The sequence below is a fragment of the Capsella rubella genome, unplaced genomic scaffold (assembly GCF_000375325.1).
Source record: "Capsella rubella cultivar Monte Gargano unplaced genomic scaffold, Caprub1_0 scaffold_3, whole genome shotgun sequence".
In the NCBI taxonomy this organism is placed as follows: domain Eukaryota; kingdom Viridiplantae; phylum Streptophyta; class Magnoliopsida; order Brassicales; family Brassicaceae; genus Capsella; species Capsella rubella.
Window position 1 is genome coordinate 2,095,220 of NW_006238921.1, and position 18,900 is coordinate 2,114,119.

At 37.6% G+C, this 18,900-nt stretch overlaps 3 protein-coding genes and 1 long non-coding RNA gene across 13 annotated transcripts; 1 reads left to right on the forward strand and 3 right to left on the reverse strand.

Annotated features, from left to right (window-relative positions):
* Nucleotides 1–124: 124 nt before the first annotated feature.
* Nucleotides 125–1,518, forward strand: LOC111831474. 2 transcript variants are annotated; one of them, XR_002834609.1, is made up of 4 exons: nt 127–407; nt 566–733; nt 1,163–1,208; nt 1,295–1,518. It is a non-coding gene; the product is annotated as an uncharacterized LOC111831474 (long non-coding RNA). The 2 variants fall into 2 exon arrangements; XR_002834608.1 differs by having other exon boundaries at nt 125–407; nt 566–1,208.
* A 1,658-nt stretch (nt 1,519–3,176) lies between these two features.
* Nucleotides 3,177–8,412, reverse strand: LOC17892717 (probable serine/threonine-protein kinase DDB_G0282963). Of its 8 annotated transcripts, none has more exons than XM_023785701.1 (16): nt 8,241–8,408; nt 7,840–8,159; nt 7,152–7,590; nt 6,412–7,075; nt 6,237–6,277; nt 6,043–6,111; nt 5,793–5,893; nt 5,633–5,711; nt 5,334–5,432; nt 5,088–5,156; nt 4,950–4,999; nt 4,777–4,858; nt 4,276–4,370; nt 4,072–4,134; nt 3,584–3,890; nt 3,177–3,491 (listed from the first exon to the last, which is right to left on the reverse strand). In XM_023785701.1, the coding sequence occupies exons 1-15, from the start codon at nt 8,241–8,243 to the stop codon at nt 3,848–3,850; spliced, it is 2,217 nt and encodes a 738-aa protein (XP_023641469.1). In that variant the 5' UTR covers nt 8,244–8,408; the 3' UTR covers nt 3,177–3,491; nt 3,584–3,847. The 8 variants fall into 8 exon arrangements, with proteins under 8 accessions (XP_023641469.1, XP_023641468.1, XP_006300006.2 ...); XM_023785700.1 differs by having other exon boundaries at nt 3,584–3,893; XM_006299944.2 differs by having other exon boundaries at nt 3,584–4,134; nt 8,241–8,407.
* A 603-nt stretch (nt 8,413–9,015) lies between these two features.
* LOC17892214 (probable serine/threonine-protein kinase SIS8) lies at nt 9,016–13,475 on the reverse strand. 2 transcript variants are annotated; one of them, XM_023786389.1, is made up of 14 exons: nt 13,183–13,475; nt 12,664–13,114; nt 11,941–12,586; nt 11,759–11,799; nt 11,563–11,631; nt 11,315–11,415; nt 11,124–11,202; nt 10,826–10,924; nt 10,552–10,620; nt 10,413–10,462; nt 10,231–10,312; nt 9,752–9,846; nt 9,515–9,621; nt 9,016–9,400 (listed from the first exon to the last, which is right to left on the reverse strand). In XM_023786389.1, the coding sequence occupies exons 1-14, from the start codon at nt 13,473–13,475 to the stop codon at nt 9,357–9,359; spliced, it is 2,226 nt and encodes a 741-aa protein (XP_023642157.1). In that variant the 3' UTR covers nt 9,016–9,356. The 2 variants fall into 2 exon arrangements, with proteins under 2 accessions (XP_023642157.1, XP_006297054.1); XM_006296992.2 differs by having other exon boundaries at nt 9,016–9,621.
* A 540-nt stretch (nt 13,476–14,015) lies between these two features.
* Nucleotides 14,016–18,421, reverse strand: LOC17892098 (ATP-citrate synthase beta chain protein 1). Its single transcript, XM_006297190.2, has 17 exons — nt 18,160–18,421; nt 17,540–17,658; nt 17,297–17,399; nt 17,154–17,219; nt 16,939–17,062; nt 16,695–16,829; nt 16,526–16,586; nt 16,352–16,428; nt 16,025–16,180; nt 15,810–15,938; nt 15,596–15,728; nt 15,380–15,507; nt 15,187–15,292; nt 15,012–15,088; nt 14,849–14,919; nt 14,395–14,679; nt 14,016–14,310 (listed from the first exon to the last, which is right to left on the reverse strand). Exons 2-17 carry the CDS (start codon nt 17,637–17,639, stop codon nt 14,235–14,237), a joined length of 1,827 nt encoding a protein of 608 aa, XP_006297252.1. The 5' UTR covers nt 17,640–17,658; nt 18,160–18,421; the 3' UTR covers nt 14,016–14,234.
* Between the last annotated feature and the right edge of the window lie 479 nt (nt 18,422–18,900).

Genomic DNA, 18,900 nt, shown 5'->3' on the forward strand with positions numbered 1-18,900 from the left:
CAATGCCTTCAACACTTCAGATTCAGGAACTATTGTTTTCTGAAAAGACTTTAATACCCTTAGTTATGTGATGTCATTCACAATATTTTTCAGCCAGAAATATTATTTCCATTTTCTTCTTTCTACGCATCGTCACATTGATTATCTCTATTATTCTCTCTCTCATCCGGCTGAACCATCGTTCCACCTCCAATGGAGAAGAAAAAGAGTAATTAGCATCTTAATCGGTTAGATCCTTCATCTTTGTTGTGGTAGCATCGACAAACCTCGAAGAAACATCAATCTATGATGCTTAATTCATTCAATCCGAGAAGGTGGCGGTGGCCGAGCCTTATTCATAAACAGCTCCATGTTTGTATACTGGTTTGTCCATGGTGTCGACCTGCTTCCTCTAGTTCCAATTGGAGGTAATAGCCCAAAAGTAATTGTAAATTTATGTTACCTTTAAACATAATTTGACGGAATATCTAGCATAAATTTGACTGAATGTATTGATAAAATTGCAGCTTTGCATTAGATGTTTTGTGGAGTTTCTGTTTCTAAATTCTCTTTGGTAACCTTTCAGGACACTGGTGATAACGAGAAGTGGAAGGAATGTTTATGTGGATGACACCCTTGTTTTGTGAAGTCATCTCTACCAAACACGTAATAAAAGAGTGGAGGTTCCAATTGAAGGTATATAAGCCAATTTTGTGCTATGATCTGCTCTGACCTTGTAACTCTTCATCTCAAGGTAAAGAATGATATTTGGCAGTTTGTATGTTACCACTGCGAGTTTATTCATATGCCTTGTATTTGGGATATAGCTTTGATTACCACGGCAAAGTTAAGTTGGTTTCCCTTGGGTTTAGTGATCTATCTTGGCTTTAGGGTATAGTTTTGAACACCACCACGTTGTGAAATTTGTCTGCCTTGGGTTCATTCATCGAACTTGCCTTTAGGTTATAGGTTTGAACTTTGAACACTACCCATCTTTATATTAATTTCCCTTGGGTTTAGTCTTCTATTGTGGCTTTAGGGTATAGTTTTTAACACCACCGCGTGGTGAAATTGGTTTCCCACAGGTTCATTCATCCCACTTGCCTTATAAGTTATAGCAAGAATTATAATGATGTTCTAGTTTCCGATACTCTTACTATATTGCTAATCTGAATTTGTGTAGGTGAAACAAATGTTGAGTTCGCTTCAGTCTTCATCACATTTTAAAGGTATGACAATACATTAATCTCACATTGACATAGGGGTATTTACTTCCTTCCTCTGCTTCATTCTCTTATTATCTCCTTTGTTCCAGCTGATTGTTATGGGGAGATATATAGATGTGGACAAATCAAGAAGAATGGAAAGCTTCTCACTTTATATCTCAACGAAGCTTATGGATCTGGATTCCAATCCAAAAACTGAGTAGTTGTTCTGATAAAATCGATGATCTCACTTGTAATTGATTCATAGTGGATAAAAAAAATTCATGATTAAATTTTTATATACGATAAGAAAATAAAGCTAGTTTCGTGGATATAGTTTTTAAGGAATTTTCATTATTAGTGATTTAGTGGTCGAAAGAAAATATATTTAAACTATCTTGTGGACACAATATTACCAATTAATAGATTGTGATTTGTGAATCAAGCAAATACGTAGTTTCCTATGTAATACAAAATTGTTATAATCAATTGGTTAGCCATGCTTAATTTGTCTGATGTCATCAACATATTCCAAGGTTAAAATTGTCATGCACAGTTCGATTTTGCTTTTTATTTTTGCTATAGTTGTAACGATGCCTAAATCCGAAGTTAGATCCCAAATAATGCCTATTCTTACAATACACTCATTGTAAATTGTAAGTAATATTGGTTTTTATTGTTCCATATAAGCATTATGTTTCTTATAAGAGAGAGATATCTGTTCTAAACTATCCTAAAAAAAACCAAGAATGAAACAAGGAGATGGATACAGATTGTATATATTAAAAAGTATGAGATGCATATATATAACTAATTTGCAAATAAGCTTAGCTCCATTGTGGGAATAAATCACTAAATCTTACTAAAGGGAAACATATAATTAGATAGCGTGTGTGTTAATGAAAAAGTTAAGAAATTATGTGATGATGTGGACGACTTTATTTGTTTAATTGCTTCTTCTTTTCTTTTTTTTTTTGCAATTAGACGAATTAGTTTATATTAATTAGCACTCACTAACAAGTGGAGTAAATGGTTGTTTCTTTTTTTGATTTACTAATCGCACGTTTGTTTTTGGCCATCTCTCTAAACGTAGATCATTCGATATATGTCTTTAACCACTTACTCAAACCATATGATCGATCGAGAAACTTATCCGAATGGAAAAAGGCATTTTTGAAAGATTGACAATTAATGAATGAATAGAAAGGTTTGACTTGACCTAAAAAAAGAAGGTTGGCCGGTTCTATTTTATTGATACTCTCGACAATTTGTTGGTTATTACAGAAAAATAAAAAAAAATACAATCACTTGTTGTAATAAATATCATGATACGTAAGAAAGATGCAATGAGTGTTGACAACTATAATCCACAAACAAAAATACAATCACTTGTAAATTAATTTCTTACGTGTTCCTTTTTTTTTTGGGGTTCGTTCTCAAGGAGAAAAGAAAAGGTTTGAGTTCAAAAGCTACAACAAAAATATTATTAATTGTAAATATTGAACTCGTACGTCGTCCCACCGCTTCGACTCCAATATATTGCAATCGCTATCTTGTCTGTCGGCCAAAAATATCGGCAACTAACTCACCTTTACAGATTGAAATCGTATACACTAGTTTTTCTGTCAAATTCCTTTTCTTTTTTTCTTCTTCTTGCTGATGTCTTTCCTCATTAATAGTATATGCTAGCTTGCCAAGGTGGCATAATACGTTTTAGTATTTGGATTTATATTTACCTATTCAAGATATTTTTATGTTTCTTTAGAAAGCTAAAGATTCAAAACCTTATCGTAGAAGAAACAAAAGAAGCTTAATCCATTCAATATCACATGCACAAGAAACTTCACCTCCCGATTTTGCGATACAATTACCAATTTTTTTTTTCTTTTTTTAATTGAGATAAGCAAGTACCATTTGTCTTGTTCTATTGTTTTCAGTTTGATAATATATGTCGGGTTATTATAACGTAACATTTTGAGAAATTTATCAAAGTGACGTCATATGATTCTTCTTTATTTATTTGCCTCTATCCAAAGTTCGACCCGTTTATAACGTACCAAAGTTTACTGAGACTTTAAAACTACTAAAAACTGGGACTTGAGTGTAACTTGTGTAATATAACCAACGAATCTAATATGACGATACTACTCGGATTAAGAAGAAAGTCCGAACTGGAGCCTGGTGGGGACGGAATAAAGCAATATGATCATGACTAGAAGTGAAGCGGATAATGACTTTACTTACAAGACACCTTCCCATGGGTGTCGATACAGTGGTTGCTTTAGTCTCCACTGATCATATGAGTGCCTGCAACGATTAATATATTCACAAAAATCCAAACCAATTTTAAGTCGCTTCAAGCATAAAGATGGAAGGATGTTTCCAGTTAGGAGAGTTACCCGATTTAAACAATGGATCCAGTGAGGACGAAGAGGCTCTCTAGATAACCAAAGGATGGTTTTGTCAACCTCTTGCTGAATGAAAACATCCCACTTCCAGCTAGAAGGTACAAGTTGAGAGATATAATGGCTCCATCGACATCAAGTACTAGGTTGTTGGCTTTAGAGAGTGTGGTACGTGTCTCAACTTGGGCTGCGTATTCATGTACTTCACCGTAGGGAAATTAGACCGTGCAAATTTCTGAAGCAGCTCCACTCTTTTGTTCAATGATGAAAAGGACATTGGCAGACCACCATAGCCTTGTTGCTGCTAAAATAAGACCATTGTCAATCTTTCACTGTCTTTATGAACCTTTTGAGTCTTGAAGCAGTGCGTCAAGAAACAAAAAAGCAATAGAGAAAGGGGTAAAATTTTGTTTGTTTAGTTGTTCTTGAGGAGAGGGTTGTCAAGTAACCCAGCACGAGTCACTTGGGACTGTATAGCATACTTTCTTTGCAGGTCTTTAAGTTTTTGCATTAGTTCTTGGAATGTGGGTCTCAGCTTTGTATCGCTGCAGTGTGGGACAAACAGAAAGAAAGAAACACAAAATAGTGTCTCCATTAGCTGTGAAATCTGTAACATCTATACAAAGGAGACACGTAATAATAAGTTCTTCTAGCAAGGCTTAGGCCATATCTAATATGTTAATTACCTCTGCCAACAGCTCTCCACTAATGAGATCCAAGCAGGATCAATGTCCTTTCGAATTTCCAGCCTCTGGTTCATGAACCCCACAGCTCCGATCACCTGAGGATAATTCAAATAAGCTTCTCTCCGTAAACAAGAGGAAGTGCAGTGAGACTGAAAATGCAAATTTCTCGATACGAAGAATAGTCTTGTGATGGATATTAGTCTATTAGACATCAAATCCGTAGAGATGTCTAAAATATATAACATAGTTCACTTGTATCTACACATTACCGTAAGTGTAATGGTCCCTGCCTTCCTAATTAGTACAATTAGTAACAGAAGGTAGATGGATTTTTATCAGAGGGTTACACTGACACTAATCTTTTGGCTTAAAGATTCCTTGTGTTTTTTCAGCTCCATTGATAGAGCAAAATATGTTGTTTAAATATAAGTTCTGCCCAAGTATGTGATTTCAAGGAACAATTTGACACTTCTTTTCATCATTCTATCGCTCAAAAGATACCTGCATCGAGTTGAGATTTTCCCATGGGATTTTCTCTGTAGCAAGCTCCCATAGTACTACTCCAAAGCTGTAAATGTCAGACCTGTCTCAAGGAATTAGAAGAGCTAGTTAGCGACTGAGGCTAGAAAATAAATAATCAAGAGAATTTAACCCAACAGAATACAAGAATATACTTCTCATCAGCAGACTCATTTCGAAGAACTTCTGGTGCCATCCATTGAGGCTGCAGAACAGGTACAAATCTAAGCAAGATCATTAAGGGACGTTGACTATAAATCAGAATTCAAATCGAAAGAGTCCAGGTTAAGTACCGTTCCCTTCCCGGACTTGCTGCTGAGGTATGTCTGATACTTGATACGCGAAAGACCAAAGTCAGCTACCTATTAGAGATGTCATTGTAAGTTGACGACCTTCCTCGTTTAAGCTTGGAGATCATTTACGTAAAATGATAATTTTTATATCCCTAACGTTTTAAAAAGCTATATAATCAGTTTGAAGATGGATATCTTTAATCTCGATTACGGGAAACCAAGCTTCATTTAAGATGAACATGTTACCTTAACGGTCCAATTCCTGTCTACCAGCAGATTTGACGACTTCAGATCACGATGTATGATGGGTGGACTACAACAATGAAGATAATTCATACCGCGAGCCTGTGAGAAGAATTATGTAATACGCTGTATGAGATGTACTGTGACTGAGTCAAATAGTGTGAACTAGTATGTTTACACGAAAATTACAAAGAATTAATCGAATACAGCAGCTCATACTTAGAAACTTTTTCACGTGCAACTGTCAATGATCATAGAAATGGAATGATCAGATGTGTAATGCATGTATAACTAATACTCACAATATCCAAGGCCATATTGATACGCCGCCTCCAATCAAGTTTTGATATACCCTTCTGTAGTAGACGGAAGAGACTTCCACTGCAAATTGTAATTCAAATGATTAGGAGTTATGGCTTAAAGCCCCAACAACACAATGAAAGTAAAGAGATGAGACCAAACCGTGGAACAAACTCTGACACTATACAGAGACGCTGAGGTGAAGTCACAGCTCCCATAAACAACAGAACGTTAGGATGTCGAAGTCTTTTCATCAACGATACCTTCAAGTAAAACAAGACCAGTATATATAACTTGGAATATTTGGATGTTGGTTTGGTTCTACTAAAAAAACAATAAAAATGTCAACTGTCTTTCTCCAAAACTGTTTTCAGAGCGATAATCATCATGGACAAAAGATCAAACCCAGTACCTCTTGTCCAAAAGATTTTATGACCTCTTTTGAATATTCTTGTTTGGAGAACACTTTCACAGCTACATCCTGCGGTGTGACATTAGCAACTCTCATAAGACAGATCTATGAACCTGCAATTTTCTTTTTACCATGGAAAAGGGGATAAATTAATAAATGCAGATTCTACAATATCACCAGAGCGGAAAACGTACAGATCCAAACCAGAGTCCATGATAGACAGTTCCACATGAACCTGTACAATGGAAAATTATTGGAACATATTAGCAGAACAGAGACAGAACATCACATACGTTAGTCAAATGTATGATGTTATAAAGCATGAATGTATTTGGTAAAACGAGATAATCTGTTTATGAAATAAATTACCTTGTCCAATTTGTTCCCCAATTGTCAAATCATCCCACAAAATTTCATATTCCAAGCAATCGTTATCTGTAACAATCTTTTCCATAACACTCCTGCTGGTACTTCCGCAACTACTAACACTGCTTGTGCTGTTTGCATTTATAGAGGACCACATACTAGATGCCTCGTCATCTGTAGGCTTATTACTTTCAGAGTCATGGCTTTCAGACTTAACACCAGCAGAGGGATTAATCTGGTGATTATCTTTCTCTCCTTCATTTTGTACCCAAGGCCATACAAAATTAGTAGGCTTTCTTTTTGAACCTTCTGGCTCATATCCTTTCCATGGTAGTGACAAACCTTTCTTTACCATTGATTCTTCGGCTTTTGAGGTGAGAGCCTTATGTGTTACAGGCTCTCCATTACCCGCAACAGTGGAATCTTTGAAGGGGTTTGTAGGAAACTTCTCATCGGTACATGTAAATACACCAAAAGGAGACTGGATAAAATTCCCGCTTGGTGTGCTCGCACCACTTGATGCTGCATCGTCCCTGCGGTCAGCGAGAGTAGCACTGAAGACACAATGTTCTGGATGATGATTATCCCCACAATCACCCTCAGAGAGTGTGGCACTATTATCACCTGCTTGCATTTTCGACCTGACCTTGTTGCTCATTTTGGATGCCTGCAGTTTTAAAACTAGTCAAAAATATGGAACAGCAAGATAAAAAAGGTTAGAATATACATACGATTGAACTAACCAAATTTGATATCTTTGAAGCTATAGCAACTTGTATAGGCTGATCAGAGTGAAGACCGAGTTTCGATTTAACAGCTCCTTTGGAGTTAAAACCAATTTTAAAGGCAAAACTATTCTTTGCAGGGATAGAATTAGTTTCTTCTTGTTGCGCCTTCAAGATTCTCGAGTTCAGATACGATGATACGTCACTTGTGATAGAAATGATCCCAATAATAGAGCCGCAATCATCATAGAAGGGTGAACATGTAGTGACAGCCGAAAAGATCTCCCCTGATTTGGTCTTGACAGGAAACTCGCCGGCCCAGCTCTCTCCATTGAGACAACGTCGAGCAACATTCATGGCAAAGGCAGCATTCTGATCATCTACGATAACATGAAGTGGGTTATGCCCAACAACTTCTGCAGCAGAGTACCCATAAAGCTTCTCCGACATGGCATTCCTGGAACAATCATGGCATCGAATTGCAATCTGAGAACAATGCACTCTGACCACTAGTACAAATAAACAACGCGAAGTGTCTTTTCATGAAACCACATCAGCCCCTAATTAACGAACAAAGGGTTAAGCAGGTGGAATTATAGCAATTGACCATACAATTCCAAAAGAAGAATAAACAGATCCTCCTCGGAAAGTTGAGACATCACCAATACAAGTGGAAGCCAATATCGATAATTAACTACCCACTCACCAAAAGATAATTCGCATATCAAGATCTAAGACATGAACAGATTGAGCCATCGAGTGAAGAATATTCAAGTAGTTTTCATTAGTGAACATCCCTGGCGATGGTTTTTTCCCACCAAATCCAGCTCTCAAATTCATCGAACCCTTGATACGGCTCGCCTTCCGCAACGGCCGACGCGGCAACATAGGATACAATGGCTGCCTAAGCTCGGAAAGCCTAGACATCTCCTGCTTTAGATGCTCCTGGCTTTGCTCTAACTCGAGCATCTTCTTCAGCAGCTCATCCGCAGGTGGAGTCTCCATTGCGGTCCGAAAACGGAAACCCTAGTAGCAGACCACGGAATCAATTAACTCTCTACCCTCTGAAATCAGAAGCTAATAAGCGAGTAGAATCGGAGCTTAAACCATGGTCAAAATAGAGATTTGATTTTGAATTGACTGTGGAGACTGGAGAGTGATGATGAAACTTTGATGACGGTGTCCCTCGCCCCCTTAGGTACAAACAGGTTTCTCCCTCACTCTCGGAAAATGGAATTTGACTCTATAATACTACCGTACGTAAGAAAGAGAGACTAATGAATTCTACATCCTTCTCTTTTGTTTGTATATTATTCTCCCCACCATAGTTTATGTTGCATGAATAATGTAATTTATATACATAAGTACTCTAGTGTCAAAATTTACGTACCTACGGATACGGTAGTAGCTAATAATGGTGATCATATCCTTACTGTCAAATTTAAAAAATATAAAAAAGTGAGTTCGATCTCCGCGACCCACCGCTTCAACTTCAATATTGTAATCGAAATCTATAGTAATCAGTCACTAATAACTAATAATAATGTACGTCGGCTGAAATACCTGTGTAACTAACTCACCTTTCTATATTCAACTCTGTTCATCATCTGTTCCTTTCCATCAAATATATAATTTCATTCTCTATATTTTCTTAATTTTTTCATTATCTTTATACAATAATTTTTTTAATTTTATTTCCATAAAAATCAAACTAAGGGTATAATTGAATATTTTTCTATTCTAAAACCTAATATACCAAACTTTGAAAAAAAAAAAAAAGCATAGATGGACAAATTGAAAAAATAATATCCTTTAAAATCAATTTTCTCAAGGTTATAAGCACAGGTCCGGCTCTCACCTGTTATTATACTTAATTATCATGTATAGTTTTGACAACAAAATTGCACTTGCAAGAGATGGCTACTTGTTGAGATGTCAAACTCACTCGCTCTTGCTGTTACAATGGTCTTGTCACTTGTGAGAGCCGGAGACACATATCTGATCAAAGCTCAAGAGTCAGAAAGCTGAGCCAACCTCCCTAGTTAGTAGTTAATAGTTTTCAACAACATTTATCTCAGAACATGATGGAAAGATGGGCAACCTTGGTACAGTAACGAGGAAGACTCCATTTGAACAATAGGAGAAATTGATAATTTCCCAACGCCATAACCTTTTTCAATGATGGAAGACATTGGCACACCAGCGGTAGCCTGGTTCCACCCATTATTTCTGATCAAAGAGACCAGTTCTCTCTCTCTCTATCCTTTCTTTGTTTTTGTGAACAATATTTGAATCTTGAAGCGCTGCGTTGAGGAAAAAGAAAGGGGATAATATATAAAAAGCGCCAACTTTTGGTTATTCGTTGTCCTTGAGAAGAGAGCTGCCAGGTAACGCAGCACGAGTTGCTTGGAATTGCATTGTATACTTTCTTTGTAGGTCGCTTAGTTTCTCCATCAGTTCTTGAAATGTGGGTCTCAGCTTAGTATCACTGCAGTAAACAGATTAATGTCAGCATTCACTGTCAAATATGTAGAAAGAACATCTAGATCAAGGAGAACCATAATAAGTAAATGGTAATATTCAATGATAATGCAATGTTCAATATGTTAATTATTTGCCTGTGCCAACAGCTCTCCGTTAATGAGATCCAACAAGGATCAATGTCCTTTGGAATATCTAGCCTCTGGTCCATGAACCCCACAGCTCTGATCACCTGCATATATTTCAAAGGAATAGTGTATGTGTAACTGTGTATACAAGAGGATCAGTGCAAGTACAATGAGACTGAAGATGAAATTTTTAGATAAGCAACATAGTCAGTGCAAGGGATAAAGTCATATAGGACATCAAATTCATAAGCTGTTGCAAAGACATTGTTTCAAGTATGGCTCGATTAAATATCACAACACAACTCATTTGTATCTTAACACATTACAGTAAGTATAATGGGTTTTCTGATTCCTACCATCCTAATTAATACACATAGGAATTTAGGTGAATTTCTAACAGATGTTTACCCTGAAAACTAATCTTTTGGCATAAAGATTCATGTTATTTGGAGACTTTCTTTCATAATTCTATCGCTCAAAAACAATACCTGCATCGAGTTGAAATTTTCCCATGGGATCTTCTCTGTGGCAAGTTCCCATAGTACTACTCCAAAGCTGTAAATATCAGACCTGTATACAGGAATTATAAAAGCTAGTTAGCAATTGAGGCTAGCAAGAAAAAGGAATTAACAAGGGAACTTAACCAAATATAACACGGAAATATATATACTTCTCATCAGAAGATTCATTTCGAAGAACTTCTGGTGCCATCCATTGAGGCTGAATAACAAGTGAAAAGCCAATCAAGATCATTTTGAGCGGTTGACTGTAAAGAGGATTTTAAATCAATAAGGATATAGGTAAAATACCGTTCCTTTCCCCGACTTGGTGGTTAGATATGTTTCATGCTTGATACGTGAAAGACCAAAGTCAGCTACCTGTTAGAGATGTCCTGGTAAATTAACAACTTTTCTAGTTCAATTTTGAAGATATGGTACTCACTTTTCCAGTTCATTCACATCAAACGATTTGTTTTATTTAAAGCTTCATTTTCGTTTTGAAAGTTACTATTATGAAGCTGGAAAGTTGTTATCCATCTGGATTAGAGGAAACCAATTGTGTATCTCAAGAAGAATATCTTACCTTAACGGTCCAGTCCCTGTCTACCAGAAGATTTGACGACTTCAGATCACGATGGATAATGGGTGGACTACAGCGGTGAAGATAGTTCATTCCGCGAGCCTGTGTAATTAAGAATGGAACATGCTGTATGAGATGTACCGTGACTGAGTCAAACAGAGTGGAAATGAAGGATCACAAGACAAATACAAAGAGGTAATAAATAGAGAATTTCCTACTTAGAAAATTGTCTACGTGCAATTTTCAATGATCATAAAAATGGAAGAATCAGAAGTCTAGTGAAAGTATAACTAATACTCACGATGTCCAAGGCCATATGGATACGCCGCCTCCAGTCCAGTTTTGATTTGCTTCTCTGCAGTAGACGGAAGATACTTCTACTGCAAATTGTTATTTGGATGATTAGGGGCATGGATAAGAGCTATCGCTCAAAGGCCCAAAAACACAAAGAAAGTGAAAGTATAGTAGTAATCAAAAAGCATGAGACCAAACCGTGGAAGGAACTCTGACACTATACAGAGACGATGAGGTGAAGTAACAGCTCCCATAAACAGCAGAACGTTAGGATGTCTAAGTCTTTTCATCAACGATACCTTCACAGTTCAAAATGAGCAATACAAATATCTTTACAGATTTTTTGGATCATGTTGGTTATACCAAAAACAAATAAAAATGTCAACTGTCTTTTGCCAAAACTACACTCAGAGCAATCATTATGGATAAAAGATCAAAACCAGTACCTCTTGTCTAAAAGACTTTATGACCTCTTCTGAATATTCTTGTTTGGAGAACACTTTCACAACAACATCCTACGGTGAGATTAGCAACTCTGAATAAGACAGGACTCTAAACTTAAATTTTTTTTTTGTCATCATGGAAGCGTAAATAAGTCAACAAATGCATATTCTACAATATCACCGGAAGCATAAAACTTACAGATCCAAACCAGAGAGCGTGGTAAACAGTTCCACACGAGCCTGTAAGATGGAAAATTGCAGGAGCATGTTAGCAGAACTGAGACTGTAAGTTACATGAACTTAGTAAAATGTACAGTGTGATGCTATGAAGAACAGATTTGGTCGGGAAAACTAAATACTATGTCTGAGAGAGTAAATTACCTTGTCCTATCTTTTCTCCGATTGTCAAATCATCCCATAAAATTTCATATTCCAAGCAATTTCTATCTGTATCCACCATGTTCATAACACTGCTGGTGGAACTTCCGCAGCTACTAACGCTTTTTGCAGTTGTAGAGGAAGACCACAAGCTAGACGCCTCATTATTGGTAGGCGTATTACTTTCGGAGGTATGACTTTCGGAGTGAACACCAAAAGATTGATTAGTCTGGTGCTCTTTCTCTTGTTCATTTTGTACCCGATGCCATGCAGAATGAGTAGGCTCTCCTTTTGAACCTTCCTGCTCATTCCCTTTCCATGGCCATGACAAACCTTTCTTGACCATCCAATCTTCAGCTTTTGAGGTGAGAACCTTGTGGATTGCAGGCTTTTCATCACTCTCATGACTGGAAATTTTGAAGGGTTTGGAAGTAAAATTCTCACCGTTACATGTGAATACACCAAAAGGAGACTGGATAAAATCCCCCCTTGGTGAGCCAGTACCCCTTAATGCTGCATCTTCCTTGCGGTCAGTGAGAGTAGGATTGAAAAAACCGTGATGACTGTCCCCACTGCCACCCTCAGGCAATGTGACACTACTATCATCTGCTGGCATTTTCGATCTGACCTTGTTTCTCACCTTGGATGCCTGCAATTTTAGCAATAAATCAAAACATGAAACAACATGATAAAATGTGAGGATATGCAACCAAAAACTGAACTAACCAAATCTGATATCTTTGATGCTATCGCAACTTGTATAGGCTGAGAAGGATCAAGGCCAAGTTTTGATACAACAGCTCCTTTGGAGTCAAAACCAAGTTTAGATGCAAAACTGTTCCTTGCAGGGCTAGAGCTCGTTTCAACTTCTTGCGCTTTCAATTTAGTCAAAGAGATTCTGGAGCTCAGATACGGTGCTATGTCACTCGTGATAGAAACGATCCCAATAAGAGAACCGTCATCAGCATAGAAGGGGGAACAGGTAGTGACAGCTGAAAATTTCTCCCCAGATCTGTTCTTGACAGGAAACTTGCCAGTCCAGCTCTCTCCATTAGAACAAAGCTGAGCAATATTCATGGCAAAGACAGCATCACGGTCATCTACCATAACGTTAATTGGGCTCTGCCCAAGTGCTTCTGCAGCAGAGTACCCATAAAGCTTTTCTGCCATGGCATTCCTGCAACAATACATGAATTATCAAAAAAAAGAAGAAAAACAATCCATGTTCAAGAATATCGTACTCACCAAAAGATAATTCGCATATTGAGATCGAAGGCATGAACAGACTGTGCCATGGACTGCAAAATGTTCAGATACTGTTTTTCCGTGAACTTCCTGGCCGATGGTCTCAGAATCATCAAATCCTTGCGCAACGAGGCGGCACCGCTCTTGCTCAAGGCTGGATGCGAAGGCTGCCTAAGATCCGTAGATACCTTGAGCCTGGAAAGCTCCTCCATTAGATGCTCCTGACTTTGCTCTAGCTCTAGCATCTTCTTCAGCAGCTCCTTGTCAACTTTACCTTGAAGAAGCTTAGCCATTGTAAAAACAAGGATTCGATTTTGACAATGGAGCGAGGGATGACCGATGAATGTCTCTCTCGCTAACTATACAAAAGATTCAATCTTTCTTTCTCTCCAAAGTCTTGAACTAACACGGGAGAGAGAGCAGTCAACATTAATGGAAACGCAAAGAGGTTGGCGCCGGTTCTATATATTGGTTAGACGATCACACAAAAACAAAACAAAAAATATACAATCACTCAAACAAATCTATAATAATACGTAAGACGATCACTCTGTGCAACTAACTATCCCTTCCATTTGAAAATCATATATTTTCATTTTCTACTTTTGTGGCTGATATGATCTGGTCTTCTTCATCAATAAATGCCACCTTGGTAATTTGGTATGATGGTGTCACAATTTTCGTTTTGTGATTTGGATTTTACCGATTCATGTTATCGGTTTCTTCTTTACAAGACTAAAAACATGTTCATAAACTTATGGTTGAAGGAAACAGCTCATCATGCATATGCAAGCTCTAGACTGTAGAAGAATCCAAAACTTATAGTCAATTAATACGTCGGATATATCACTGATTCTTCTAAAATTCCAAATAAAATATACATTCTCATCAGTCTTCATCACAAAAGAATATAACTTCCTTCTTATTAAAAGTATTGAGAAATCACAACAGATCATTGTCAGAACATATATATTTATAAAAACACAAAGCCTAACTGAATGGGAGAGAAAGATAATAATATGACGACGACAATAAAGTCAACAGTGATAAGATTACTTGGTGTACAAGACATCTTCCCACGGGTGTCGGTACAGTGGCTGCTTCAGTCTCTTCTGATCAAATGTGTGCCTGCAACCATTTTGTCACAGAAATCCAAATCAATTAAAGACGCTTTAAGAGCAAGATGGATGTTTCCGGTTTAGGAATATTTACCCGATTAAACCAATGGATCGAGCGAGGACGAAAAGGCCATTGAGATAACCAATTTGGACGATTTCGTCTATCTCTTGCTTAGTGAACATCCCACTTCCAGCGAGAAGGTCCAAGAAGAGAGATCCAATGGCTCCGTCAACGTTGAGTACGAGGTTGTTGGCTTTAGATAGTGTGTATGTCTCCACTTGGACTGCGTATTCCATGTACTTCACTGCAGGGAAGTTTGACCTTGCAAATTTCTGAAGCAGCTCCACTCTTTTGTCCCTGTTGTCTCTGCTCTTTATCCTATAAAAATCCCATTAAGAAGTAAGTCAAACATTCAATCAGAGAAGCTCCTTTTCTGCTGCTTCTCAAAAGAAAGATCAGGAATATTGTTTGTTTATGTTTGCACTTGCTTTTAGCTTCCGTGTGTATTTTAACAAAACTAAACCTTTTTGAAATGGCTTGTTCTTACCTGTGGCCAATCCCAGGGACACGGATTCCTTTCTTCTTCATGCCTTCCACGAATTCATATGGTGTGAGGCTCTAGAAAAGGCAAAACGTTTTTGTACAAATTATATCTAAGTCTCAAGAAAATGCATGAGGTAAGTTGCAGTGAAGGAGATTAGGAGTTTTACCCTGTCACAAGCGTCCTTGAAGTAGCGTGCTGCGTCATCAATGGCACCACCAAATCTAGGACCAATTGTTAATAGACCTGTGTGTTGGAGGGATTATCACTTGTTATAAGCAATAGATTATTATTGTATAGCAACCTTCACTTAAAAGAGTTGATGCATTGGGATGTTAATTCACCTGAGACAAGACTTGAGACAAGGTCTTTTCCTGCTCTTGCTGTTACGATGGTGTTGTGAGCGCCGGAGACACATGGACCATGATCAGCGCACAACATTATGCATATCTGGTCAAAGCTCAAAGTGTCAGAAAGCATATTCAATCTCAGTAGCTAACAGTGTTCAATATCTGTGTCAGTGGAAAGAGGAGCAACCTCAATAAATTTGGTACAGTAACGGGGAAGGCTACGTTTGAACCAAAGGAGAGAAATAACATCTCCCACGCCATAACCCTGTTCAATGATTGATGACATGGGCACACCAGCATAGCATGGTTCCTCCCCTGCAAAGTCAATGCGAAGAGAATTTTGTTTACGACAATGTTCATGTTTTAAGATTGACAATCTGGTTTACTTTCAATAAAATATTACCCCTGTCATCAGAGATGGTGGAGATGATGTGAGTAGGAGCCCGGACTTTCCCACTCTTAATTGCAGAGCTGAGATCCTCGGGGATTTGTGGAGGAGTGACTTCCTTAATAGGAGAGACCTTTCCTTCTTCAACCTAGGAGGAACAGAAAAAAAAGGAACATAAGATCACAAAAAAACAAATGCAAGCTCAGAGCACATTTGATTGGAGACTGACCAATTTGTCAAAAGTTTCCTTGATTGCAGATTCTAGGGCTTCAAATGAAGTGGGTACAGTAGCTCCAGCGTCTTTCAATGCTTGATTCTTGGCTTGTGCAGATTCCATCTCTCCGCCACTTTTGGCACCCTGATTCATATCATATTAAAGGATGAGTTATAGTACAAGCAGAGGAACATTAGCGTCCTTTAAGTCAGTTTCTAGGTGACACTTACTGCATGACCAAATTGTACTTCGGATTTGAAGAGACGTGCACAAGTCCCGCTGACCCAGGCAACCACTGGTTTAGTCACTTTTCCCTGTTTCAAAGCTTCAACAAGAGAATATTCATCTCGTCCTCCAAGCTCTCCAAGTACAACCACCATCTTAATCTGCAGTATTTAAAAATGAAAACAAAACTTTGGAGTTAAAGACGTTAGCTGAACAAGGGAGGGAAGATCAGATGCCTTCTAAGTAAGCTTTTCTCAGTCAAACACTAGGAAAAAAATGAATAGGTTTGGGATATCACAGTGTGCAACAAAATTTCAGTGAGATTAATATACCTGTGGGATATTATTAAACCGCAGGATATGGTCAGATAAAGTGGAGCCAGGGAACACATCCCCACCAATAGCAATGCCTGTGGTCATCCCAAAACATACTTCAGCTTAAGAATCTACAGAGTGATAGGCATGAGGATACATTCAGTGGTAGATTCTGAACAGAAAAGAACTTACCTTCATAGATCCCATCTGTCACACGGGCAATGGTATTGTACATTTCATTAGACATTCCACCCTGTAGAAAAGGAAGAATAACAAATAAATTCTCGGAGTAGGATACAAAACAGGATAATAACAAGCTTCGGCAGACTACAAAATGCCAAAAAAAATGAACAAGACATACAGATTTCGAGACAAAGCCAACAGATCCAGGCCTGTACAACTTGCATTGGATGATATTGTCAATTGTTCCAGCAGTGTCACCAATTTTAAAGGCTCCAGCTTGAACGCCTCCAACGGTAGCTGGTCCAATGATAACCTTAAACGACCAATTGATGACAGAAGATTAACTCAGAGAGTTCACATCAATTAGAAAAGATTGATATCTAATGTGTTCCGAAATGAATCAGTTCAGTCTTATAAATCACCTTATTGTTAGCACGAGCATAAGCAATCAACTGCTTAGTGTCTGACTCCGGAACACCTTCTGCTATTATGGCCACAACTTTAATAGTTGGCTGCTTCAAAGCAGCCATGGATGAAGCAGCAGCACTAATACAAGAGGACGAAATATACATTACAAAAAAAAAATCACAAAGAGAGACAGGAGATATCATATTCACAGAATAAACACTACACGTACCTTCTAAACGATGCGAAGTTGATGAATACATCTGCTGTGGGATGCGCAGCGCATGCTGCCTCAATGCTGGAAGAAACAGAAAACTAAGCTAAATTGTCTGACTCATGTCTCTCTTCATCTATCTAAGATGGTAATTAACTTACGCTGCATGGACAGGGATTGCGATTTCCTCCTGACCAAAAAATAGCTTTTGGAATCCCTCAGAACCTGGGTTAATGATACCAGCAACAGAAGGAGTTTCTCGCCCTGAAAAAGAGTAAGGATAATTAAAGAAACCAAATTTCTTACTAAACACCAGATTTAACAGTCAAAGTCAAGCAAATCCAAAGAGAGAAAAAAAAGACTGAAGAAGACATGGAGACAGAGACAAACCGAGCTACACTCACCACAGAGGAAATCAAAATCAAGCATCCGCTGGATGGGCAGCTGCTTGTAATTGTAGAACAACGCTTGTGTGTTGCGTGAAAATAGCTGTCCCGTGGCCATGTTATTGGCTCCAAAGGAACTGAGAATCAGGATAAAGGTGAAAAATTTGAAGTTGTGAATAAAAAAATATCACATTCCAATCCAACATGAAGATGCAAAAACTGAAAAACCCACCCAACGGTCACACACCAACCAAAAGTTTTTCCCTTTCCATGCTTATACAAGGAAAAAGTTGATTCATTTGATCAAAACCATGATAGGAGAACCGAATCAAAGAATAAGCTTTTTTTGTTTTTGTGTGCCAATAGTTACGGATTAAAAAGTTACACTTTTTGGGATCGAAACAAGGGACCCAGTAGTGCAAATCTCAACTACTGCATTACAGAACTCCATATCGCTTTAGATCTCAGCCTCGTATAAATAAAACTACTCCACTACTACTAGCCCTCTAACCCCAAAACCCAATCCGAATCGATACTTTTTTTTTAATCTGATTGAGACTAACAGATAAGCAGAGATCGGAATAAGAAACACGGATCTGACTATGAAAAAGATAAGAGAAATCAGAAGAGGAACGAACCTGAGGTCACTTGCGGAGTCGAGAGAATCAGAAGCGAGCAATGTTAGGTGGGAGTGTAGATTGATGTTAGGAAGGTAAATGGTTCAGAGGCAAACCAATAAATGGAAAGAGAGAGAAGTGGGAGGGAAACAAATAAGATCAGCTCAGCTACCACCAGAGACACAGAGAGAGAGAGAGAGACAGTCACGTGGCCCCTGGTAGTTAGCTCACATCTCCGGATCTCCGATCCAAACTTTGTTTTTTTTCTTTTCTTTTGTTGCCAAAGCATGAAGATGTCTTTCTATGGAATTACAACAGAAACAAACAAACAAAAAAAAAAGGAAAACCAAAATTGAGTAAATGGAAATATACAAATACTTTATGACCAAAAAAAAGGAAATATACAAAATACTTTAGTGACTTCAAAAAAAAAAAAGGAAATACAGAAATACTTTATGACAAGAAAAGAGGAAATATACAAATACTTAAGTGACTACAAAACTACAAAAAAAAAATGGAGGTAATATTTCTCATATATAATATAATTATAATTAGTTTAAGATTACAGCAAAGACTTTGACAATTTTTTTTTTGTTGCCTAGTATTAGCATAACTTATCTTCTTCTTTTTTTACATTAATATTTTTTGTAATCATTCATATAAGAATTGTATGATGATGATCTCATGTTTTGTGTGACCACAACCCACAAGCATTAAAATAAGTATGTTATACTATATTTTAAAATAATAGGAAAAAAAAGA

Bases quoted from the DNA above. Each gene is read 5' to 3' on its own strand.
- LOC17892214 (XM_023786389.1), bottom strand. From the start codon at position 13,475: ATGGCTAAGCTTCTTCAAGGTAAAGTTGACAAGGAGCTGCTGAAGAAG. The intron at 11,800-11,940 runs GTAATTTACTCT...TCCATCTTACAG, and splicing joins CGGAGAAAAGATAGGACAAG to GCTCGTGTGGAACTGTTTAC. The intron at 11,632-11,758 runs GTAAGTTTTATG...ATCTCACCGTAG, and splicing joins ACGCTCTCTGGTTTGGATCT to GATGTTGTTGTGAAAGTGTT.
- LOC17892717 (XM_006299944.2), bottom strand. The intron at 5,000-5,087 runs GTACTTAACCTG...CCTGTTCTGCAG, and splicing joins GCAAGTCCGGGAAGGGAACG to CCTCAATGGATGGCACCAGA. The intron at 4,859-4,949 runs GTATATTCTTGT...TCCTTGAGACAG, and splicing joins AATGAGTCTGCTGATGAGAA to GTCTGACATTTACAGCTTTG.
- LOC17892098 (XM_006297190.2), bottom strand. From the start codon at position 17,639: ATGGCCACGGGACAGCTATTTTCACGCAACACACAAGCGTTGTTCTAC. The intron at 17,400-17,539 runs GTGAGTGTAGCT...ACTCTTTTTCAG, and splicing joins TGATTTTGATTTCCTCTGTG to GGCGAGAAACTCCTTCTGTT. The intron at 16,429-16,525 runs GTAAGTTCTTTT...GGATGACCACAG, and splicing joins GACAGATGGGATCTATGAAG to GCATTGCTATTGGTGGGGAT.